At 42.8% G+C, this 25681-nt stretch overlaps 3 protein-coding genes across 4 annotated transcripts; 1 reads left to right on the forward strand and 2 right to left on the reverse strand.

Annotated features, from left to right (window-relative positions):
- Nucleotides 1-1014: 1014 nt before the first annotated feature.
- LOC130749389 (nudix hydrolase 16, mitochondrial-like) lies at nucleotides 1015-4750 on the reverse strand. Of its 2 annotated transcripts, none has more exons than XM_057602738.1 (4): nucleotides 4399-4750; nucleotides 3061-3160; nucleotides 2093-2176; nucleotides 1015-1486 (listed from the first exon to the last, which is right to left on the reverse strand). In XM_057602738.1, the coding sequence occupies exons 1-4, from the start codon at nucleotides 4467-4469 to the stop codon at nucleotides 1211-1213; spliced, it is 531 nt and encodes a 176-aa protein (XP_057458721.1). In that variant the 5' UTR covers nucleotides 4470-4750; the 3' UTR covers nucleotides 1015-1210. The 2 variants fall into 2 exon arrangements, with proteins under 2 accessions (XP_057458721.1, XP_057458720.1); XM_057602737.1 differs by having other exon boundaries at nucleotides 3061-3175; nucleotides 4399-4745.
- Nucleotides 4751-7480: 2730 nt separating this feature from the next.
- Nucleotides 7481-13904, forward strand: LOC130743637 (uncharacterized). The gene is made up of 4 exons (XM_057595871.1): nucleotides 7481-7580; nucleotides 12325-12750; nucleotides 13003-13547; nucleotides 13890-13904. The coding sequence occupies exons 1-4, from the start codon at nucleotides 7481-7483 to the stop codon at nucleotides 13902-13904; spliced, it is 1086 nt and encodes a 361-aa protein (XP_057451854.1).
- Nucleotides 13905-24682: 10778 nt separating this feature from the next.
- LOC130743638 (uncharacterized) lies at nucleotides 24683-25498 on the reverse strand. Its single transcript, XM_057595873.1, has one exon. The coding sequence runs from the start codon at nucleotides 25496-25498 to the stop codon at nucleotides 24683-24685; it is 816 nt and encodes a 271-aa protein (XP_057451856.1).
- Nucleotides 25499-25681: the final 183 nt, after the last annotated feature.

Here is a 25681-nt window from a genome sequence, read left to right on the forward strand (position 1 = left end):
CTTCCCCTTCTACATGAACATATTCCATTCCATATCTGGTTGCGGGTTTGTTCTCTAACCAATCTTCATTATGGTGGATGTGGTGCGGGTGAAAAGAGTGTGCTTGGTCCACAACGTTGGGGTGTGAGTTTTGTTCTCCGTCGTGCTTCTTGATGCAACGAGCTGGTTGAAGTGGTTGTCGACCTCCATACCGCCGCACAACCCTGTTAAGGTCGTTCATGCCTCCCCGCAACGGGTGGTTTCAGGTACGCAGGTTTTGATTAATGTTGATGGTAGCTAGAATCCACCGTCAAATCGCATGGGTTGTGCCGTTGTGACTCACAACGCTTATGGTTGATGTGCTTCAACCTGTTGAAGTTGTTGATTGTACCCCATTACCCCGCTACTGTTGACTGTAGGAACGTGGTTGATGTGCTTCATCCTGCGACGAATGGTTCGAATTGTTGGGCACCCAATACCGTTCAGCGAGTTAAGAAGATGTTGGGTTGGAACTGAGAGGTTCGTGTTACTTACGTCCCGCAGGAGAGGAATAATGCAGCAAACTTTTTGGCTAGACAAGCTGTGAGAGAATTCCCCTCGGCATCTCTGGCGGCTTCCTCCATCTAATGTAATTGTGTCACTCTGCTTTGACGCCTTAGTTTAGTTTGTGTCTATTAGATTTCCTCTTGTAACAAAAAAACTTTTATCATTATTTAATATTTTAAGTTAAATAAATGCATATATTTTTGGTGCTTATAGGTCCACAAGGAAGCAATTTTGTTCGAATATTCAAATCATGATGGAGCTAACTCTTCCAACAAAGGTTTATTTCATCCACAAGACTCAAACTGAAACACATGAAAATCAAAAATTATGAAAAGTAAAAGAATAATCTTTAGGCACAATGTTGTTATTTTGTATATTTTGCTGTATCACTTTCTGATATGAAGAAAATCATAATTACCATAAAAGTCATCTACCCAATTGCAAGATCTATCCCATTACTAAGATGTTTCAAATAAAAAATCACGAGCAGAGAAAAATTGAAGCACATGAACACGTATAATTCAATATAATGAGTTTACTCTGAAATAAAAAGTCAGATCGATCCATTGAAACGATAACTATGTAAACCTGATCAGAAATATCCTTCCTACATTAATGTCATTAATCTTTTAATTTGTGAAGATTAAAGTACCATGTATAAATGAGTAGTCACTATTTCAGCAAATCACTCTTGATTAGGTAAATCCTCCCCCCTTGCACTCATCAACAAACCCTCATGCCATTTAGTGAAGCATTGTAGGGCATCCCTCATCCACGCATGCCGGCAGCTTCCAAGTGCCTCTGGTACAGCCAGCCAACTCCTATTTCTTGTACTTTGCTCAGGCCATGCCTCAAGTTCTTCCTTGACAAACAAGGCAAACATTGCTGCTTTACATAAACCTTCTGGACTGAACTCATCTTGGAGGGTCTTGCTCCTAAATTCATAGTATCCAAGAAAATCCTGACAACCAGTAGCCACAAGTATCAACCATTAGCCACAAGCATTCAATCAATCCAAACGACAATATCAAATGGCAACATTGAAATATCCAGAAGCAATGTTTTCAGCTAAATCAAACAAAATCAGGAGACTTGGGAGTTTCAAAGGAGAGTAGATTAAGAATGAAAGGTTCAAGATCATGCTCATGTCAGACTCACAGGTGACACCAAAACCATATGATACTACTGAGTTTTGCTCAAATCTGAAAATGTCAGCATATAAGATTATGAGATAGTATTCCATAATCCATACTATTTTAGGCTTAAATTCGGCTCATATATTCCTTAATCCCAGTACTTTAAATGTTAATGTGGCTCCAACTGGTTGCACATAGATGCAAAGTTAACTCCATAGTCAAATTCTTTTCTTAGGTAAACTTTTGTTGCCACCATCAACTTTTACAAACAACTCACCAGCAACATATGATATGAAAACAGATCTGGTTTTACATAAGCTTCCTAGAATCCACTAGCACCAAAAAATTAAAACACTTCAGTAATCACTGAATTACAATATTGCAGAAGATAAAAATTTAATCAATTCATAAAATGTGGAGTAGTCTTTCACCATTAGATCTCCTCGAACTCCTGCTTCTTCAATAGCTTCCCTTACAGCAGCCTGCTCAACAGTTTCATCATTCTCCCAGCCTCCCTTTGATGGCAAAGCAAAATCACAATAATCAGAAAATAAGACAATCACTCAAGAGCCATTCCAAAAGGAATTTGCAACTTGAAGTCAACCCCATTAATTTGTAAAAATAGATCCTTGAAAATGTATAAACTGGCTATAACAGCTACAAGCATGCCACCCACACATATATAGTGTCAACTTAACCATTCATGTAGATAAAGATTTCTATCTGTATTGCATATTGAAATGTGTGAAATAGCAAAACATAAATGCAATGCTATTAGTTTCTTTCCTTTCTTCCAAGAAGCCACTATGATTAGTATCAAACTTCAAAAGCACAATAGCAATCTATGACAACTTTCGAGCCCAAAAAAGTGTGACAATTGAAAGGAAACAAACCACATTAGTTTTGGACAATACAATTTTAGAGCGAGATTTTACATAGAAGGAACTAAATAGACAGACATCCTCTTCTGCAACAGGACCATTCTGTTAGAGAGAGAGAGAGAGAGAAGTTTCACTGAGCAGACAGTCATAGGGTTAGACTTAGGGTCCACTAGTTATATGCAAAAACTAATTGTAGAGGACCCCTGTCCTCTACTTCCATTGAGCAGAAGAGGATCCAAATCCAAACGTATGTCTGTCATTCCAAGTATATTTGAAATCCTTACAGTATAACCAGAATGTACATTAGAGTAATAGGCCATTAAAACAAAACATCCATATATATAAATAAAAAAAGGCTGCAGTTTCTAATATTCTGACCTCTCCAAAGCTAATGTGTACATCAGAAAATTATTGATCATGAATCATTATTGATACCATAATTGTAAGTCCATGGGCTAGTAAGATGCCCTTAAAATGAAAACATTGAAGTATAAAAGTTGTATTCCACACATCAATACCTTTGGAAACAAAAGACCTGGTCCACTAGATGAATTAATCATAAGCACTTCAACAATCTTTTCTGAGCAAGAGTCGCCACAGTCATCTCCATCTTTATACCTGAATGGAACACACCTACAACCCAATTAACTTGTGCAGATTAGATCTCTAAGCATGTGAATCCAAAATGATTCATATTAATTATTTTTTCAAATTTCAAGTAGTGGCCAGCCTAAAAAATAGGTTGACATTGTTAAAGCTTTCTCAGCTATTACCAGATTCCATGTATCACTAAAATGCAGTGGTTGGTAGATAGGACCAAGACAGAGAACATATAAGCTCTGTTGTAAGTTTGACGCACATTAAAAGTAAACCAGGATAGGACAAAATCTAAAAAAGAAGTTCATTTTCGTTTTATTGGTGGAACCAAACAGAACAGAGCATATTGCCCTCTTCGATTCTGTCCTTATACCAAATGCTACCTTGTACGCAGTTACAAACTAAAATTATGCACTTATGACAAGTATTAACCTCTATATTCAACTAAACATTTCCCCTTTCCCATTGCCAACTTCAATTCCAAAACTAGACTATGCGCACAAAAAGCAATCAAAGACATCATCATCATCATAGAACTAGAAATCTCTAAAGGGACAATCTCAAGATCATAGAACTATTTAACTATCTCGGTCACAAACACAGAAAGTTACTGCACCAATAGACAATTCCATACAACTGCATTGTATAGTTAATGCCCCGTCTCCAATCCTTGCATTACAATGATCAAGCACATAAACCTACAATCCCCCCACCCTCCCTGCTAATACAACAAGATGAAAGAAAAATGTTTTGAAAGGCACACACCACCATTTTCTTATGACCCAAAGCACCTGGAGATTTGGCTCCTCAATATTATGTAAGCTACACTTTAATAATTGTTGAAAAAATCAACCATTGATATTTTCAATGGCAGGTCAATCAGAAACAACAAAAAATGCTCCATTACAAAATCCCCTAACAAAATTAATTAAATCACTAAACAAAAGATAAATAAATAGACTCCTTGACATAATAATTATTATTAAAGAGTGCCAATTTGGTCAACCTAAAAACTTCCCTATCCTATGAATCACCAACATCAACTTGCATAACCTACAGAAAAATTAAAACTAAAATGCAACTATCAACCCATCTTCTATCTCAACATCATTTAAAATAAAAAAATTGTTTTTCTAACACATGTAAACTGTAAACATATATATCCCTAAGGTGAAACACACATGTCACCCAAAAGAAACTAATAAAAAAAATGATTTTTTTACACAATGCAATGATGAAAATTGGGTAAATGTACGAACCCAGCAATAAGGCGATACCCATTTTCATATCGTTGCTGATGCCGACCCGTTCGGGCCACCAATTCAGCCATCACACACCAATTCCTCTCTCTCTCTCTCTCTCTCTCTGTTTCTCTCTCTTCTTTCTCTCTCTTCTTATCACAAAACGAAACAACCCTCTTTCGCCATTGGAAGAAGACAATGCTCGCCGCCGCACCCTGCCACCGTCGTCAACGACCGGCGCCGCGCAGCATCAGCCAACCAACACCACCATTGTCGTCGTTTCTAAATTCTAGGGTTCAACTGCAAAGCGTTTCAGAGAGAGAAAGAGAAAGATGATAAATAAAAATAAATCGAAATTAAAAATAATTGAATAGTGTGGGGTCCGTTTAACAAGAAGCGATTGTAACGGATCGGGTCATGCCACGTAGATCTTGGTCAGCGCGTGGGGCCCGTTTACTGGGTGATTTGGTGTTGCGCGTACCATGGGGTTGGTTTGTGCTTGCGTTTCGTGGGTGACACGTGGTGGAGGAGGGGTTTTTGAAGGGATGTGGTTGGTTGTGGAGAAAGGGAGTATGGTAAGGGAAATGTAGGGGATTGGGAAGTGGTGGTTGGAATTGGAAAAGGTCAGAAGGTGATGGAGGAGGTTAAAGGGAGAGGGAAAGTAATTGATTAAGATTAAGGACGATTTTGTAGGGCCCTCTGTTTAGGAAGCTTCTTCATTTGATTTGATCGATCCATCAATTTTTCATTGAGTTTGATTTATACCACATGCATCTAATTAAGACTTAATATTTTATTAAATTTTTTAATATATCAAAAAGATAAATTACATTCTCGAAGAATTGATTCCGAGACCTTCTTGAAGCTTTTAGCACTTGAGTGATCCTCCGATGATGTTAAAGGGATAAATATATTTTTGTTACTCTTAAAATAGCGAATTGATAATTTTAGTTATTATTTTATTGTTTATTAATTTTGAGTTCCTTTAGAATAGCAACTTCTTGATTTTGATCTCACTAGTCATTTTTGTGGTATTTTGTGGCGGTTTAAACCGTGACTAACACATTTTGGGGTGGCTTTTGTGCACTAATAACGATTTTTAAACTGTCACAAATGTGTCAGGGGCACCACAAAATAGCATGTGTAAGAGAGATAGGATTTGCTTTCCCCAATGTTTTGACTTCTTTAATACTCTCGTTTTCTATCTCCCCAATATTTATGAAATCAAATCTAGAAAAAGTAAATATCTAAGCACCCAGTTGGGATAATGTTATTTAAGTTATTTGAAATTCATATAATTATTACAAAATAGAGATTCACTCTTTCCTAAAAAATCCTTTCTTATTTTCATCCATACTTAATGATAATTTCTTCACAATATGTGAGCACTTAGTTGGGGTGGGGTGGTGGCGCACAAAGCTTTGTTTGGTCCATGCCAGATGGTTCTTGTTGACATCGACACCAACTGTTCATGCATTTACAAATGCCACAAGTTGGACAACTAGATTCACATTGTTTGTTCGAATTACAGCGTGGGGGATGCCTGCATCCATCTGATTCCTTGGACATTTCTGCGGACACAAACAATAATTGACATAGTAATTTGAAAAAATTAACATTGTGTATATAACAAAATATATGCTCATGAAATATTTTAAGGTAGTATAATTAAGTTGGTCCGAGTGAAAAATCACAAAGTGATCCATGTATAGGAAATTGGTCCATTGGATTAAGAGGTTAGATAGATGACTAAAATAAGAGTATGATTTCTAACCTGATGCAATGATGAAGAGAGCCAACAAAAATGCCAATTTCACAACAGAATTTCTTGAAATGTCCATCTTGTTCATAGAATATGTTCTCTTGACACACACGTACATATTTATATAAGAAGATGAAGGTGAGAAAAAGCTAAAATTTAATTGTTTGGATTTATACAATATCATGTGACGACAAAAATATTAATTAAAAATAATTTAAAAATTATAATTTTATATTGTATATTAATTTATATTTTAAATATATTTTTATAATGCAATATTTTATTATTTTTAATATATTTTTTTCTCTTTCTTACGTCCCTTAAGAAAATATTTTATTTTTTTCAACAAAAAATTTATAGTATTATAATATTATATTTCTCTTTTTTTTCCCTGTAATATGTTTTTTAATAATATTTTATTTTATTATTTTCATTCATTCACTTTGACAACTTGTATTTATTTCCAAAATATAATATTATTTTTTTCTCTCTCATCCTTCTTTGTCTATCTATACCTTTTTACTTTTCAATTTCTTGCTTCAATGTAATGCAATTTGAATGACCTAAGTTTTTTTTTATAGGCATGTGAATGACCTAAGTAATTGCGCTTAAGGTACATTATTTTTTTCTACTCCTCAGTTTATTTTTATAAGAACCAAATGGGAGGTATATCTTAATCTTTTTTATAAGAATGAACTTGGAGTTTGTGGTGCATTAATTAGTTTTGGATAAAGAATGTCATTATTTAATTTGAAGAAGTTATCCTTTGGATAACATGAATATAACGACCTAGCTACCGTAGAGTTGTCACTTATGTCTGAAATTGATACTCAATTGTGTAGATTTGAGGAGCTTGGTATGATCAGAAAGAACTCTTAAGTCAAAGTCCACAAGATAGCATTCCTTGATACCACATCAATATATCCTCCTCCTTGTATTGTTAAAACAAGGGGGTAAAATGAAGGGTCTTGCATAAGAATCTACCAAAGGCAATCCTTCATATTTTGAAATTGTTGATGCTTATATGAATTCATTTTATGATTAAAACTTCATTCTTCCTTCAATCAATGTTTATGCTAAATAGACTAAGCACAACAAGGTTATTTCATACATTGATAAATTCGTTCCCAAGATCTATTGTGATATTTTTATTTCATATCATAAGAGAATTATGGGTACCTGATTATTCCAACGCAATGTGTGATGGAAGATATTTAGGCTCAAATTTAAGTTAATTTCATTAGAGAGATTCAACACTTTTAGTGAGACTATATTGCACTTTTTGGGTCAATTAATCAGGTGAATCTGCCAATTGATGCATTATACACCACTAGTTATATGGGAGTGACTCAGGATAAATGGATGGTCATTCCAAATATGAGTCGTACTATTGTTTCAAAGTTTAATGTGGTGTTTCTTAGTTTATTGATTCATGGATGTATGCCACTCTTCTCACTTAGAGGTGAAGTTCCACCTTGATCCATTCATCCTATTATAGCTATTGGATTTGTTAGCAATCGTCACTTAGTTCATGTATAAGTCAATTCAAACATATACAACTGTCAATTTTTTTACATTTTGTTCGGCTAAGTAACACATGTTATCTCTTTATATACCAATTCACTTAAAGGAAGATCTCCTTGTTGCCTTGCAATGGTGGTATACTTATAACTATGTAGAGGCTCATCTTAGGAGTCACCATGACGCTACCATTCACCATCGTGACACTAGCATTGCATAACTCACTTTTAGCAACGTAGCGATTATGACAAGGTGTTCGGGCGGCGCTATAGCTGCTATTTGTCAACATTGGTTCATCATACTTTGTACTTAGTGAGTTTGTGAAAATATAGAGTTATTTTGGTTCTATACAAAATTTGGGGTGGTGAGAATAACAATAGGGTGGTGTAAAAAGTAAAGCCCTAAATTTTGTTTAGTATCCCACATTACTTCATAGACATTTTAGCATTGACCTATAGGTCGTGATTAGCCCTATTTTACAGTTAAAATTATAATGATATGAACACATTTAATACTTATTATAAGTATTTATAATCTACAAAGAATAAAATTATTTTAAATATACCAATATGAAATTCTTTTAAAAAATGTAATATGTGAAAATAACATTTTAATTCCATGCTAAACCAATGATAGGTTTGAGTAAACCATTTAACTAAGCGTTTGTCGAAAAAAAAAACAATTTCACTAAGTGCTTATGATAATATATGCCTATCACCTAAGTGTTTGTTCATAAGTTAATTTGAGAAACTTATTGATTGAAATAAACTTAATATAAGTTATAAAAATGTATAAGCAGTTATTCATTAGCTAATATGTTTGACTTATGAAAATAAAATCAAAGCAACTTATATAAAGTTCATAAACTATTTTCCGAAGCGTATTCAAACACTTACATAAACTTTTATGTTATATGATAAACTTTTCTAAATGCGTCAAAATCAAACTTAATTGAATTAATTTAACTGGAGTAACTAACAATTTCTAGCAAAATTAAATCAAAGCTAGTTTTTATTTAAAAATCATTTTGCCTTAGGTATGGTTTGGAACAAGTGAGACAAAGAAAAGAACATTAGAGAAAACACATCTCCTAAGATGTTTTCTTCTCTTCGATTTGGAACAACAGAAAAAACATAAGGAAAAGAAGAAAACTGTATGGAAATCTTTAATGTGCACAAGTAAAAACTTGTGTAAAGTTGCACAAGTACCTTTTGATCCATTGTAGCAGGTTTTCGAATTTTTATTTTTAAAAATAATTCAAAAAACAAAAAATATATCTATTAGTGAATTAGTTAATTAAGGATTTAGGTTAATCACATCTAAGTTAATCTTCATCCTCAAATTCATGTTCATCATCCAACATCATGAATTACACCAATGACAATAGCAAATGGATTATAAGAATTCGATTGAAACTGTAAACCTAGAACAATGTATTCTTGCAAAATCCATGAGAATCTAGATACACAAAACTCATTAAGCCCACCTTAATGATGAGAAGGGAAGTATCAAATCCCAATTGAAAAAACACCTAGAGAAAAAATATTAATCTTTACAGACCCAGAAGAAGAAAATTGACCCCAATCAAAACATCTGAAAGTAAGAAGCGAAGAAGCAGATATAATGCATGAGAATCTCCTTCCTCTTCCTCTTTTGATTCTCGTCTCTAAGACATCATTGCTGAGGGATCCGCACCGCTAGATCTGCGATAATAATCACCACAATACCACCCACCAGTCACGACAACCCCAACCCACCACCGATATGGTGCTTGTGGTGGTGGGTGGTCCTCCCCTCTTCAGATCTAGAGCTTGTGGCTTCACCACCGAGCAGCGACGGATGTGGCGGCGCGAGAGAGGAGAAACAGCGGCGGATCGGACCTCGTGAGGGAGGTCAGCGCTGGAACAGGGGTTGCGCGTGGCGGCGGAGCTGGTCACAACAACAAAGGAGAAGCGTGGCAGCGACTCGGTTTTGTGGAGGAAGAGGAGGTGGTGGTGCGTTTGAGAAGGAAGGAACCGAGGTCAGGAAGGAGAAGGAGGTTGTGGTGACGGCACGACCATGGATATGTGGCGGCGAGGCCAAGGAGGTGGTGGTGGCGGCGAGGCCATGTGAGAGATGAAGGAGGTGGCAGCTAGGGTTTTGTTAGAGGATGAAGGTTATAATGAAAAATATTAACATAAATAGTGTGATTAATAAAAAATGTTTTTTGAATTATTTAAAAAAAAACCTGGAAACCTGCTACCACAGGTTAAAAGGTGCTTGTGCAATCTTACCCAAGTTTTTACTTGTGTATATTAAAGGCCTCCAAATTGTATAGGACCCATTGGTTATTTTTTCTTCGTCTAACACGGGAGAAAAAGGAAAAGAGACAAGAGTTTTTAGCAATTTACTAAATTACCTTGCTTCTTTATATTTTAAAATAACAATAAAAAATCTGTTCTGGGAATAAACATTGAAGGAAGGGATAGTACCTAGAGAGTGGAAGAATGTGCTAGAGAATGAGAATGAGAGAGAGTGTTGAATTTCATGTGTTATTTCATAAAATGAGCTGAAGTCCTTTACAATTGGTATCTACCTCCTATTTATAGGACTTGGGTACTGCCCATTGGGCCAATTGGGCCTCTAAAGTTGAGGCCCAATTTAAGGCCAGGAACTCGCCTTTGGGCGGGCTGAACCCTGGGCATCGCCCCTCTAGGGGCTCGCCCAGTCCACTAGTCCACAAGACACCGAGCTCGAAGTATGAGAGCTAAGTGTGTCTTTTAAATGCTTTAACATGCATCCTATGGTACACTGGAATCTAAGCTGCCAACATGGCTTGAGAAAAAAGAAGAAAACTACGTCGCCAACATGGCGTAAGCAAAAGGAAACAAGCATCTTTAGCCGCCCAGTCCACTGGTCTTGGCGAGCAACCCAGACCGGCAAGTCCACAAGCCCACAGGTGGCGGGAACGGTCACTTTGGCTGGCGATGTCGTTGGCAGGCGGCTGAACTTCATTGGCGACATCGCTTGTTAGGCGATGGCGTTTGGTCTTCATGGTGGCGAGGCCTTTCGCGCTTTCTCTTATTTCAAAAACCATTCAAATACCTAACTGCTCCACGTGGCATGTCAGTTACGCCAGTTTTCCCCTTTCTCCGCAACCGTCACCTCACTCCTCTTAAATGTCCAATCATGCACAGTAACTCCCCATCACACGCGTCCCACTTCCCAAAAGCCATAATGACTTCTAACCTTCCACACGCGTCCACCACGCGTCACTCTTCCAACTTCCCCCCTTTGCCTATAAAAACCCTTCTTCCCTACAATCATCCCTTTCCGAGACCCCTCTTTACTTCTCTAATCGCATACCAAGCTCCCTCTTCCAACTTCCGCTCTGGTGCCGTCGCCTTTCACCCTTTCCGCTACCCACTCTTCACGTCCTTACCCGGTGAGTCCTTTTTCCCCTATCTCTGCATCTTATCTCAACTTATATTTTCTTTTCCCTCACTTAGTTACCAAAGATGGCTTAAAACCCTAACTCCCCTAATCACACCTCTTCTTCTTCTGGGAATGACCCCGACTCCACCGCAGCCGGCGGCCTCCGTCTAGAGGCCCCGGAGATTCCCCCGTACCGAACGAAAACCTTTGCAACCCTGCCCCTTCCAGTTCAGATAGCACCCTCCCACGAGGCGATAGACCAACCCTCCGTTTTCCAGGATAGGGAGCCTATCGTGGAATTCGTGAGCAACCTTGGTGGTTTGTCTGATGATGACGAAATGAACGCCAAACTCAGGATCTGGCCCTGCAGTGCTGAGGACCGCCCCTGGCTTCATAAGATCAACGGCGACGTAAAGAGATCTCATTTCTTCTTTGCGTATGAATATATGTTTGGCGAGCTTGGAGTCAGGCTTCCCTTTTCGCCCTTCATTCAAACCGTCCTCCGCGATATCAACGCGGCTCCTTGTCAACTCCATCCTAACGCCTGGGCCTTCATCCGGTGCTTTGAAATCTTGTGCGCCGATGTTGGCACCGCCCCATCTCCCACCAGCTTCTTCTACCTCTACGATGTTGACTCCAAGTCCATCAAAAATAGAGGATGGGTCTCTTTAAAGGCCCGGGCCGGCCGTAAGTGCTTGAACCCTCATAAAAGTAACGCAAAGTCCTCCTTTGCCCGAAGATACTTCCGTGTGGCGGTTCACCCCGCCTATCCAGAGGCTTTCACACTTAAGGACGAGACTGCCCTTTTTTCCCTTTACTGGACGGAGAAGCCCAATGGGATTACCGATCCTTCGGAAGATTCTTTGTCTGCCAACGACAAAGCCTTTTTAAATCTCCTCGCCCCGCTTCCTATCCTTGACTGCTCAACAGTCCTTGAGGGCGCTCGCCTCTCAAGGACACCCAAATACTTAGGTCACTTATAGTTTATTTTTATCATCGCCATTTTCTTCCTTACCCCTTATGTTGCCACTGACCCTTGTTTTTATTTATTGTTGCAGAAGATATGAACTTCACCAACGCCGAGCTCCTGAAGGCTCGCGAGAGGAAAATGGCCCGTTTCTCTCCAAAGTTCAACGCTGAGGGCGACGGGAAAAAGCGGGGCGGTGCTGAGAACCAAGCCGAGGGCGCCCAAGTCCCCAAAAGGAGGAGGTTAGTTAAAGTTTCATCTGTCGCCCCAGGATCTGCAGTCGCCGGCTCCTCTAACCCCGGCGCTCAATCCATCACTGCCGCTGTATCCAAAGGCAAGAATGTTGGCAAAGCTTCCGCCAATGTTTCCGCCACCGCGGCCACCGAGTCTGCCCAACCTGCTCCCAATTCTGCCGCCGATGGTACAGCCACCGTTGCTGCCGCCAAGTCCACCGCTGTAGGTGCCACACCCACAACTGTTGGCCAGTCATCAATTGCTGGCACCACCACCAACACTTCTTCACCTTCAGCCGCCCTCAACGCCACAACTGCTGCCGCGTCCTCTGATGCTCCCGCCGGGGAGAAAGAAACAGAAAAAGAAACCTCCAAGTCTCCTCCTCGCCAAGTCACACCTCCTAGCCCGCCTCCAATGAATGATGGGCGCTCCATGTCTTCCCCGCCTCATCAAGAGGAGAGATCCTCTCCTGGTGCCGCCACTACCTTTGAAGCAGCCCGGATCGAGTGAGCTCCTGGCAACGAGGGCGGCTCTTCTAGCTACCACAATATGCTTCCCAATGCCATTGAACCTTCTGAGTTCTTGCTTACCGGCCTCAACCGTGACGTCATAGATAAAGAAGTTTTGAGTCGGGGTATTAATGAAACCAAGGAGGAGACCCTTGCCTGTCTTCTACGCGCTGGGTGCATCTTCGCCCACGCGTTTGACAACTTCAACTCCGCAGCTGCTGAAGCTGAACGGTTGAAGGCTGAGAGTGATCGGCACCAAGAAGCCGCTGCTGCTTGGGAAAAACGCTTCGACAAACTGGTGACGCATGCGGGAAAGGAAAAAGTTCATGCCGACAAGTTGATTGGCGCGGCGGGAAACAGGATCGGCGAGCTGGAAGACCATCTGAAGCTGATGAAGGAGGAGGCGGACGGTCTTGACGCAAGCCTCCAAGCTTGTAAAAAAGAAAAAGATCAAGCAGAGAAGGACTTGGCCGCCAAAAGCGAGGCGCTGGCTGCCAAGGAGTCAGAGCTTAAAACATTGGGCGCTGAACTGGAGTTAGCAAAGAAGGCGATGGCGGAGCAGGAGAAAAAGTCCGCTGAGTCTTTGGCTTTGGTGAAGGCAGATTTGGAGGCGATGCGGGCTACTTCTGAAGAGATCAAGAAGGCGAACGAGGCTCATGGGGCAACCCTTGTCGCGAAAGATGCTGAGATTACTTCCTATCTTGCGAGGATCAAAGAGCTGGAGGGCGAGCTATCAGTGGAGAAAGCCAAAGCCACTGAGGCGAGGGAACAAGCCGCCGACATTGCCTATGACAATCGCGAGCGGGGCTTCTACCTCGCCAAGGACCAGGCTCAACATTTGTTCCCGAATCTTGATTTTAGCGCCATGGGAATAATGAAAGAAATCACTGCTGAAGGGCTGGTTGGTCCCGATGATCCTCCTTTGATTGACCAACACCTCTGGGCCGCAACTGAAGAAGAAGAAGAAGAAGAAGCAGAAGAAGAAGAAGAAGAAAGAAATAATGAATAATGTAATTTTAATTTTTACTTAGCTTTTACCGCCATTGCGTTCACATCGCCTTTGTATGCTTTGTAAATCTCACTGAATGATTGTTAAGTTTAGGCGATTATCGAATGATTGCTCCCGCCGTAAATCCTTTTGTCATCACTTCGCAAATCGTCGCATTCTTATTGTTTAAAAATTTAAGAATGAATTTCATAGTTAAACGCCCCGACGCCCCGGAGTAATAAAATACTCAACATCCTGAGTGACCAAGCACTCGCCTTCCACCTTATTCATTCGCCGACCTTATATCTTGCGCTATTTTTCACGCGTCATGTGATTGAATTACGCCTAACGATTTCGTGCATTAATTTTAACTAGGGCTTGTTGCTTGGTATTTCTCCGCCAAGACTTTAAACGTTTTCCACAAAAGGATAAACGGCCTCCATTCTTGAGGGCTTCGCCCGGGGCTTTGCCCGCTCGGGGCTTACAATGCTTGGGTCCCAATGGCCATTTGGGGGTCCCAAGACTTTTGCCTAGTTAATGGTGCTCGTCGTATTCTGGCGAGACTTACCCAGCACATCGTTTACGGGACCAGCGATCACATCAGACTTTCCGGGGGGTGATTCCCAGGCGTCAAAGGCCATTTGTGGAATCGCCGCCACCTTCAGGGTTCCAGCAAGCCCCTTTGGGGATCAAGCTTGTCCCACCTAGTGATCGTCGTAATTCTTTATATCGATCGGGAATTCCGATCGTCAGGGAATCCCTGGAATCTTTGGACACGAATTTCATGAATTTTCGTTTTATTGATGGAGCGCCTCGTTAAAAAACTCCTTTCGGAGAAAAAGAGCACACTTTTGTTACAATGGAGAGTTTGGAGATACTTTTAGAGAAATCGAAGATATCTAACTTTGGCGAATTTGCTTCGTTCCCTTTCTCGCCCGCGATCAACTATAATAATAGCGCAGGCTCAAACCGTTGAATGACCTGGGTAGTCGCCTTCCATCAAGCTCTTCTAAGTGATAGGCCCCTGTACCAAGAACTTTGACAATGCGGTAGGGTCCTTCCCAGTTCGGAGTCAGCTTGTTCCCTGAGGTTCTTGATCGCCACTTGAGGACCAGATCGCCAACCTGCATATCCCGGACACGAACCCTGCTATTGTACTTGGCGGCCACGCGCTGCTTCATCGCCGTCTCTCGAATGTGCGCCTCGTCACGTGTTTCAGACAAAAGGTCCAGCTCCATCGCCATTTTGACTTGATTCTCCCCTTCAAAATCCGGCTGAGTCCGCCACGTGAAATTGTCAATTTCCACCGGCAACATAGCATCTACCCCATAGGTCATTCTAAAGGGAGTTTCTCTTGTAGTAGATTGCCCAGTGGTGTTGTACGACCAGAGTACCACAGGGAGTTCATCTAGCCAGGCTCCCTTGGCTTCCTCAAGCCGTCGCCTCAATCCGCGCAGGATCACCCTGTTTGCAGATTCCACTTGACCGTTCGTTTGTGGATGCTCCACAGAAGCAAACCTCATATGTATGCCCATTTCCTTGCAAAATTCCCTTGTTTGGTTGCTTGAAAACTGGGTCCCGTTGTCAGACACGATCGCCCTTGGAATCCCGAACCTGCAAACAATACGCTTCCAGTAAAAGTTGACTATTTTTGCAGAGGTTATTTTGGCCAGGGGCTCAGCTTCAATCCATTTAGTAAAGTAGTCCACCGCTACTAATATAAACTTCATCTGCGACCTGGCGGTCGGAAATGGTCCTACCAAATCCACACCCCACATGGCGAAAGGCCATGGGGCGCTCATCGTTACCAGCTCCTTTGGCGGTGCCCTGGACAAATCCGCAAACACTTGACATTTTTCACACCGCCTCACAAAGTCCATGCAATCCTTCCTGAGGGTGGGCCAGTAGAAACCCGCCCTTAACACCTTGCAGGCCAAAGACCTTCCCCCCGATGTGGCTTGCACATACTCCTTTATGTACCTCAGACATTATCGCCTCATATTTTTCTGGCGGTACACATTTTAACAGCGGCGTCGAAAAACCACGGCGGTACAAATGTCCGTCAATGAGAGTATAGTGGCTTGCCTCGCGCCGTTGCTCCTTTGTGCATTGCTCCACTTCGGCCGGGTCTCCCGCCAAGATAGATAATATGGGTCCCATCCACGTCGCCTCTCTGTTCACACATACCATGAGCTCGCCTTCGATGTTGGGGCACGCTAGCGTTTCCTGGATCACACTTTTGTTGTTGTTGGGCTTCCGTGTGCTCGCCAACTTGGCCAACGCGTCCGCCAGCTGATTTTGTGCTCGAGGAACATACTCTACCACAACTTCTTGAAAATGTGTCATCAGATATCGCACTCGCTCAAGGTATTTGATCAGATTGGGGTCCTTGACTTGGAAGGTTCCCTTTACTTGACTCTCTACCAACTGCGAGTCCGTTCTTATCAATAACCTTCCGATCTTTACTTCACGCGCCAACTTCAATCCGGCGATCAGAGCTTCATATTCTGCCTGATTGTTTGTTGCCTTGAACTCGAATTTCAGCGATTGCTCCAATACTAGATCTCCTGGTCCTTCCAACGTTACTCCCGCGCCACTGCCACTGCTATTGGAGGATCCATCTACAAAGAGAGTCCACTGGGTGTCCACTCTTTCAACCAGGTCTGGGGTCAATTCTACCACAAAATCAGCCAGCGACTGTGCGCCAACTGTGCCTCGCTTATCATACTGCAACCCATATTCAGATAATTCAACTGACCAGGCGACCAATCTTCCTGACAAATCCGGATTTTGTAACACTTGTCTCAGAGGCAAATCAGTCCGCACCTTCACTGGAAAGCTCTGAAAATAAGGTCTCAACCGCCGGGCGGTGACAAGGACCGCCAGTGCCGCCTTCTCAATTTTCTGGTACCTGATCTCTGCACCCTGGAGTGTGTGGCTAACAAAATAAACAATTCGCTGCTCGCCATCTATTTCCTGCAGTATCACCGAACTCAGAGCAATATCGCTCACAACAAAATACAAGTGCAGCGGGTGTCCCTGCATTGGTTTTGACAAGATTGGCGGTGATGACAGGAGTTCTTTGAGGCGAACAAAAGCTTCTTCACACTCCGCTGTCCACTCAAATGCAACATTTTTCCGAAGACACTTGAAAAAAGGGAATGATCTATCACCAGACTTAGGAAGAAATCGAGATAAAGCCGCTATTCGCCCCGTTAAGCGTTGGACCTCCTTCACATTAGAGGGGCTTTTCAGCTGTTGAATCGCCTTGCATTTGTCTGGGTTTATCTCTATTCCTCTGAACGTGATCATGAAGCCTAAAAACTTGTCGCCCTGAACACCAAAAGAGCATTTCTCCGGGTTGAGGCGCATATTGTGCTTCCTTATCTCGCCAAATGCTTCTTCCAGATCTTGATGATGGTCCAAGCCACGCGCTGATTTAACGATCATGTCATCAACATAAACTTCCATGTTTCTCCCAACCTGCCCAGCAAAAACCCTATCCATCAATCTTTGATAGGTCGCCCCAGCATTCTTTAATCCAAACGGCATGGTGCGATAGCAATAGTTGACCCTGGCGGTCATGAAAGCCGTTTTGTCCTCGTCTGCTGGGTGCATGCGGATTTGATGATAACCAGAGTAAACATCCATCAAGCTAAGCAGTTCGTTGCCCGAGGCACCATCAACGAGACCATCAATGCTGGGAAGGGGATAAGAATCCTTTGGGCATGCCTTGTTTAAGTCTGTGTAATCTACGCACATTCGCCATTTTCCGTTCGCCTTCTTCACCATCACGACGTTCGCCAACCACGTCGGATATTTCACCTCCCTGATGAATTCTGCCGCCAGCAACTTGTCTACCTCCTGTTGAACCGCTTTTCCCTTATCTCCACCTAAGCGCCTCCTGAGTTGTGAAACTGGCTTGACACTTGGATTCAATGCTAATCGATGGCAGATGAAGTTTGGATCAATTCCGGGCATATCCTTGCAGCTCCAAGCAAACAAATCTAAGTTCTCGCCTAGCAACTTTGTCAAGCGCGTCTCCTGCTCGTCCGTCAATCTGGTCCCAATCTTCAAAGTGCGATCGCTAAACTTTAGCGCCTTCATCTCCTCAATTGGCGTGGGCCTGTTCACTCGCCCCTCGCCACGTGGGTCAAGATTCTCATTTGAAGTTTCAATTTCATAACATCTGTGTCCGACCAACGCACTCTTCTTGCCATACAAGTTGAGGCAATTATTATAACATTCTCTCGCCATCTTCTGGTCAACCTTCAGCTTGCCAACTTTCTCATTGCTTAGTGGATACTTGACCGCCAAGTGGGCTGTTGAAATTACAGCACAGAGGCGATTCAATGTATTTCACCCAATGATGACATTGTAAGATGCCACCACCTGGAGAACCAGATACCTTACCTTCAAAACCCTGGCAGACTCATCTTCCCCGAATATTGTGTCCAGATCAATGAATCCTCGCACCATTACTTGCTCACCTGCAAAACCCACCAAGGTTCCCGCATATGGAGTCAGATCACCGTCAGTCAGTCCCAACTTGTCAAATGCATCGCCATAGATGATATCAGCTGAACTTCCCTGATCCAGGAGTACCCTTCTAACGTTGAAACTATTCAACCTTAATTGCACTACTATTGGGTCATCCTTGTGAGGTTTTATTCCCTCAAAGTCTGCCATCGAGATTGTTATGTCAGGGTGCACGAATCCGAAAGCAACTTCATGAACTGAATTAACTGCACGAATATGACGTTTCCGCGCCGCATGGGTATCGCCTCCACCGCCAAATCCTCCGGCGATGGTGTTTATGGTCCCTACGGGCGGTCCTGAGTGTTGAGCGAACGTGTCTTCAGCCCCCTTTGTGGCGATAGCCGCTGATTCTTGCTTCTTCTCGTCCTTATTGTATGTTCGCTCCTCCTCTCGCTTATCCGTTTTGTTGCGATCGCCATTGTTGCGCCACTGGCCTTGGCGATTTCCCCGATACTGTCCGGCGCCGGAACGATTGTCCTGACGTCCATCGCCTTGACGCTCGTCTCCTCGCCTGAAGTGTCCCGCCCGAATCAACTTATCAATCTCCCGCTGCAAAGTCCAGCAGTCGTCCGTGTCATGCCCGATGGACCGATGGTATTCACACCACTTCTTGGGATTGGCGTCCCGTGGTTGATACTTTGGGGCCTCTGGCTCATCCACTAGATGCGCGTCCCTCGCCTCACGGAGCATATCCGTTAAATCTGTGTTCATCACCATGTCAGCCTCCTCCCGCTGGCGATGGGACTTAGATTGCCAAGGCCGGCGTTGGTCATAATCATCGCGCCGTGGATACAACTGTGCCTTGGTCGGCTTCAACACCGCCTTTCCTTTATCTTCCCTTTGCTGTTTGCCATCCCCCTTAACTTCGCCGTTCTTATCTTTGTTCACGCGCTTGGGTGACGTGTCGCCTTTTTCCAGTTTCGCGCGCTTTCTTTTGAAAGCATCGTCCTCTTCATCAAGAATATAAGTGCTAGCGCGAGCACGCATCTCTTCCATCGAACGTGCAGGCTTGCGTGTCAACTTGCTGTTCAACCTTCCCGGTAACAAACCATTCTTGCCATGTACTCCTTCAGTGACTCTCCTTCTTGTTGGCGAATGTTGTATAGATCATTGATCGTCACCGGCTGGTTCTTATTCGCCGAGAATTGTACTAGAAACTTGGATGAGAAGTCTCTGAAATTCGAAATCGATCCGCGCGGCAAAGTTGTGAACCACGCCATCGCCGTCGATTTGAAAGTCGATGGAAACATCCTGCATTTTACCGCGTCAGATGCCGCGATTATCACCATCTTCGTATTGAAATACAGAAGATGATCCTTTGGATCGGAATCTCCGCTGTAGGAGTCCAGAACTAACGTTTTCATGTTGTCTGGAATCGCCACGTTTTCAACATCTTCTGAGAACGGACGAAACTCAGCTACAGAATCCGCCTCCCTGCCTCCATCATCCTGTTGCTCACGTCGGTAAAAATCTAACTGAGCTTGCAAATGCTCATTCCGCTGCCGGATGTCGCCAATGCTGCGCATCATCTGGCGCCATTCCTCCTGCGTTACAGCCGGTTGCCGCTCCGGAGTAGGTGAGTTCTCCGGTGAGTGCTCCGGGGATCCGATCTGCGAAGGTGACGGAGGAAGTGGCGGTAGTGATGGAGGAGGAACTCCGCCGTTGCCTGCTGCTCGCATCGGAGAGTCCAGGTCCACTCGTTGAGGCCGCCGAGGCGGCGAAATTCGCCGTCGTTCTGGAGAATGATGCTGCCTCCTGCGGCGAGTCTCCATCTAAATCAAGAATGACACAAACTCGAGCAGGAAACGAACACCGATCACAGAATCAAACCAGGCAAACTTTAGAATCGCCGAATCGTAACCAGAGATCGCCTCTTGCACAATCAGTCCACGTGAATGGGAATAGAAAGTTTATCTTCCCCACAAACGGCGCCAAATGTTCTGGGAATGAACATTGAAGGAAGGGATAGTACCTAGAGAGTGGAAAAATGTGCTAGAGAATGAGAATGAGAGAGAGTGTTGAATTTCATGTGTTATTTCATAAAATGAGCTGAAGTCCTTTACAATTGGTATCTACCTCCTATTTATAGGACTTGGGTACTGCCCATTGGGCCAATTGGGCCTCTAAAGTTGAGGCCCAATTTAAGGCCAGGAACTCGCCTTTGGGCGGGCTGAACCCTGGGCATCGCCCCTCTAGGGGCTCGCCTAGTCCAAAATCTATAAAAAATATTTAATGAGCAAATTCATAAAAATTTAACTATCTTTTTTTTTTTGAAAACTGAATCTGATATATTGATAAAAGTGCTTGAAAGTAGCACAAGAGAAGAAACCAAGTCTTAACCCACCTCCAAAAAACAGACCAAACACTCTCACCCTGGCCATATAGTGAACTTTGAGATTGAGCCTCATCAAAACCTTACTAGGGAAAACCCAATGGGAAAAACCCTAGTGAAGGAAAAAGAGTACCCAAATCTCAAAGAGAGGCCAAATATCCCCATTACAAAACCTTCCCCTTCCCATAATACAAAACATGATACTAAATGAAAAGACTAAAGTCAAAACCAACCCAATACATTTGAAATGGAAATTCATATTAAGCTAGCACTTGAAACCGCAACCTTCCTCAATATGTTCTTTAAATAGCATCTGCAATGCATTCTTCCACTTGCTTCTAAGATAGAATGTAAACACACTCCAAACATGTGCCACTCATCCATAATTTCCTACCTGCACAAGTGATATTAAAAAGAAAACAATAATCCACACATCTGTGATCAGTCCCAGACTCAATAAACCAGTCCAATCTGCGCCCACATGAAAAATCACTCTCTTAGCATAGAATAAGCCAATACCATTACACAATCTACTCCAGTACCAAATTATAACCATAGTACTCCTCCAATTAAACTCCACGCCAGACAATATTTAGATACTGTCATCACCAACAAAAAGGAGAAAACCAAAATATTAATGCACACCCTGCAAATTGACCACTGCCAGCTGACACTTGATAGGAAAGCTATAACCCTCCAGTAATAGTAAAAGGTGCCCCTTCATCACACACTTGCCATGCCACTACACTACCATCCCTGCCATTTTTTGCCAGAGTATCCGCGACCCCATTGCATTCCCTCAGCACATGATTCACACTTAAACAGTTCACTAGCTGCATAAGATGATCAATCTTACTCAAGATTTGAAACAATTTCCATGGTCTTCGGCCTCTATTTGCTACCCACCCTACCGCAAGCGTGGAATCACTTTCAATAACCAGCGTTTTAATTTTGAATTGTTCACAAAACAAGAGAGCCTGATGAATAGCATGCACCTCCGCCTCATACGCCCACATATCCTCCACATGAAGAGCAAAATATCCCACCATCATTCCACTATGATTCCTCAACACCCCTCCTACGCCACTGCGTCCTGGAGTTCCTATAGAAGAGCCATCTACATTAAATTTTAGGATTGGCTCAGCCGGTGGTTGCCACTGTCGCTGTATTCGTGTTTTTACCGTCTTTGGCAAGTAAACAAATTGTGGTCCTTGTGCAAAATGTACCGCACTATAAGGGCAGCTTTTCCATGACGCCTTTACCCACCAGGAAACTCTTGCGATATGCAAGTCCCACATATGTTGTACGCTGAATTCTCTGTTATTAAAAGCCACTGCATTGCGTTCCAACCAAATCGTCCAAGCAAGCGCATAAGGAAACATATCCCACACCACACGATCAGATACATTTCTCAGCTCACTCCATTGAAGCATCATATCATTTACCGTATGAGGCACAACCCAACATACACCCTCACGCTGCATAATGGCACACCAGCTAGGCCATACCATGTTACAATGAATGAACAAGTGCTCTGCGGATTCCAGACCCTGTCCACATAATCCACACACACCTGCATCTGGAAGACTAATTCCATGCTCCATTAGATTTGCCTTCGTTGCCACTCTATTCTTCTGCAGCTGCCACATAAAAGTTATTACCTTCGCTGGCACCATTTTTCTGATATGTTTTGAGGCCATCCAACCTATCTCTTCAAACCCCTTATTTTCCACAACATAGCATAGTCCCTTTACCGAAAACATTCTCATAGCATCCCTTTTCCAAAACAGCACATCAGGCTCATCCCTCGATATCACAAACTAAATGAAGTACTGGAAATTAGTATATTGCTCTAATTCCCAGTCAAAAAAACTTCTCCTCAACTCAACATTCCATTCCCATCCTCCTGCCATACGCTTCCCCATTTCAGCCACCACATCGTCCTTCTTTTGAGCCACTGCATAGACCCGAGGAAACAAAACTCGTAAAGCTATATCTCCAATCCAAACGTCATCCCAAAAACGAACACTCTCCCCACACCCCACCTTGCAAGCCAGCCCATTAAAGAACTCACTAACCACCGAGCCTTGTTCCCTCCATAACAGCAATAAACCTCTTGTAATACACGATCCCGAAGAGCCTCTTGCACTTTCCAGCCTTGGCATCACATATCGCTCATTCAAACAGAACTTTACACACACCACCTTCCTCCATAAAGCGTCCTTTTCTCTACCAAACCTCCAGAACCATTTCAATAACAAAGCTTTGTTTTTTCCACTCCAGAAAACCCAAACCCATTCCCCCATACCGTACTCCCTTACACATATCCTCCCATGCTATCCATGCAATTTTCCTTCCCCCTCCTGACCCTCCCCAAAGAAACCTCCGCATCAAAGCTTCCATTTCCTTTATGATGCCCTTTGGAGCCCTATAGACAGACATATAATATAAGGGGATAGCACTTAGTACAGATTTTATCATCACTATTCTTCCACTCAGGGACAAGAATTTTGAATTCCAGCTCCCCAGCTTCAAAGCCATCCTTTCCAACACTGGCCTCCAGAAGCTCAACTTTGTGGGTCTACCTCCAAGAGGTAACCCCAAATCTCTCTATTAAAGCCAAGCAGTTTTGCAGCCTGCTCCTCAATTTCCTGATCCACATTGACTCCAATCAGAGCCGACTTTCTAAAGTTTAGCTTCAGACCAGACACATATAAAAAAGCCTCCAGTACCAAAGCTAGCCGTTTAACCTGTCTCAGATCCCCCTCACAAAACAACAAAGCATCGTCAGCAAACTGCAAATGATTTAACCTCAATCCTTCACCCACCTCCACACCCGTCGGCAGACTCCCTTCCAAGACTTGATTTAACATACAGGACATACCATTTACGCACAAATTAAACAACATAGGGGACAGGGGGTCCCCTTGTCTCAATCCTTTTTGGATTTTAAAGAAATTTGTTGGGGATCCGTTCACTAAAACAACAAGAGTTGCAGTGGAAACACAGCTGTGCATCCAAGTCCTCCATTTATCACCAAAGCCCATCTCTTTCATCATATCAAGAAGAAAATCCCATTCCACATTATCATATGCTTTTGAAAAATCTAGCTTTAACAGCAAACCCCCTCCGTCCTTTTTCTTCAAACTGTCAACAACCTCATTAGCTATATAACAACAGTCCACTATTTGTCTGCCCATTGTGAAAGCAAACTGAGTTTGAGTTAGTACAGTGGGCATCACCACCCGCAGCCTGTTTGCCAACACTTTTGCCAATATTTTATATGCCCCCCTATTAAGCTAATAGGTCTATAGTCCAGCATAGATTCCTGTTGATTACCTTTCGGTATCAACGCGATAAATGCAGAATTTAGCCCCTTCACTATCTTTCCATTATTGTGAAACTCCTCAAAAAACCTCATTACATCACCCTTAATAACCGGCCAGAACTGTTTGAAAAAGGCCATGGTGTATCCATCTGATCCCGAAGCCTTATGAGCATCAAAATTCTTGACCGCCTCAAATACCTCCTCCTCCGAAAACTCCTCTACTAAGAAACGATTTTGGTCCTCGCTGACCCTCTTCATATTATGGCATTGTATACTTGGACGCTCGATTGCTGGCTGTGAGAAGAAACTTTTGAAATGCTTCATTACTGCTATCTTAATTTGTTGAAGATCCTCCAAAACTCGCCCCTCAAACCGCAAATGGTTAATATTTTTCTTTGCTGCCCGCACTTTGCAAACCCTATGGAAGAAACGTGTATTTCTATCCCCCTCTTTAGCCCATCTCATTCTTGACTTCTGTATCCAAGCCGCTTCCTCTGCCCGATACTCCTTCCACAGATCACCTATAATAGCTATGCGTTCCACCCTCAAATCCTCTGTAGCTCCCTCCACCTCCATCCTATACATCACAACATGAACCTTCTCTTCCAGCTCTCGGATCCTCTGAACTCCCCATACCCCCCTCTCCTTATGCCAACCTTTTATTTTCCCTTTCAGAGTTTGCAGTTTTTTCATCAGAACATAACCTCCCTAGCCTTCCACCACAATCGAATTCCACCAATTCGTTACCATCTCATTGAAGCCGTCTTCTTGAAGCCAATGATTAAAGAAAGTGAAAGGTTTGGGGCCATAATCGTCCAGACCAAAAGAAAGAGAAACAGGTCTATGATCCGAAATTCCCCACTCCAAAGCTGTCTGTTTGAAACTATTAAAACATAGGAACAGATCCTCTGACAACAACCAGCGATCTAATCTGCTTCCCATCCCATTATTCCTTGAAGAGGACCAGGTAAATAATCCCCCTTGCAGGGGAAGATCCACCAAACATGAGTCCGTCACAAATTGTCGGAAAGCAATGTCCCCCAAATATAAAGCTCCACCCCCCTTGCGATCATTCTCGTGTAAAATTGCATTAAAATCACCCCCCATAATCACTCTGCCACTATGCTCTGTCACCATATCAGATAATTGAACAAATAACACGAACCGTTCCGCGTCAGTGTGAGGGCCATAGACATTAACCACCAAAACCAACCCTTCTAAGTTTTTCAATTTTACCATCATAGCAATAAAACGCTGATCAGAACGTATTTGCACCACCTCTACATTGCTTTCACGCCATAGAGAAATTAGACCTCCCGCTGTCCCAAATGCTTGAACCGCGAAGTGCTTCATACCCATTGATTTTGCCCACGACTCTACCATTTTTTTCCTGTCTGCGCCTAACTTTGTTTCCTGAATCAGGACTAAACTCGGCTTGAAAACAGACAAGTGTTTCTGAATCACCCTCCTCTTTGTTGCTCTTCCCATGCCTCGTACATTCCAAGTCACCCATTTGAAACCCATTTATCACACCCCGCAAACTATAGGCACTCAATTACCAAGAAAATAACTAACTATTGCAGGTCTGGGTGATTAATACGTACCTGGTCCTGCAGCCTTGCTAACGCCAATTCTTCGTTCCCTCGGAAAACTACACCGACCTCCTTACCCACTCTCCAAACATTACTGGCCCAAGACGCAACAGTT

The sequence above is a fragment of the Lotus japonicus genome, chromosome 3 (genome assembly GCF_012489685.1).
Source record: "Lotus japonicus ecotype B-129 chromosome 3, LjGifu_v1.2".
NCBI lineage: Eukaryota > Viridiplantae > Streptophyta > Magnoliopsida > Fabales > Fabaceae > Lotus > Lotus japonicus.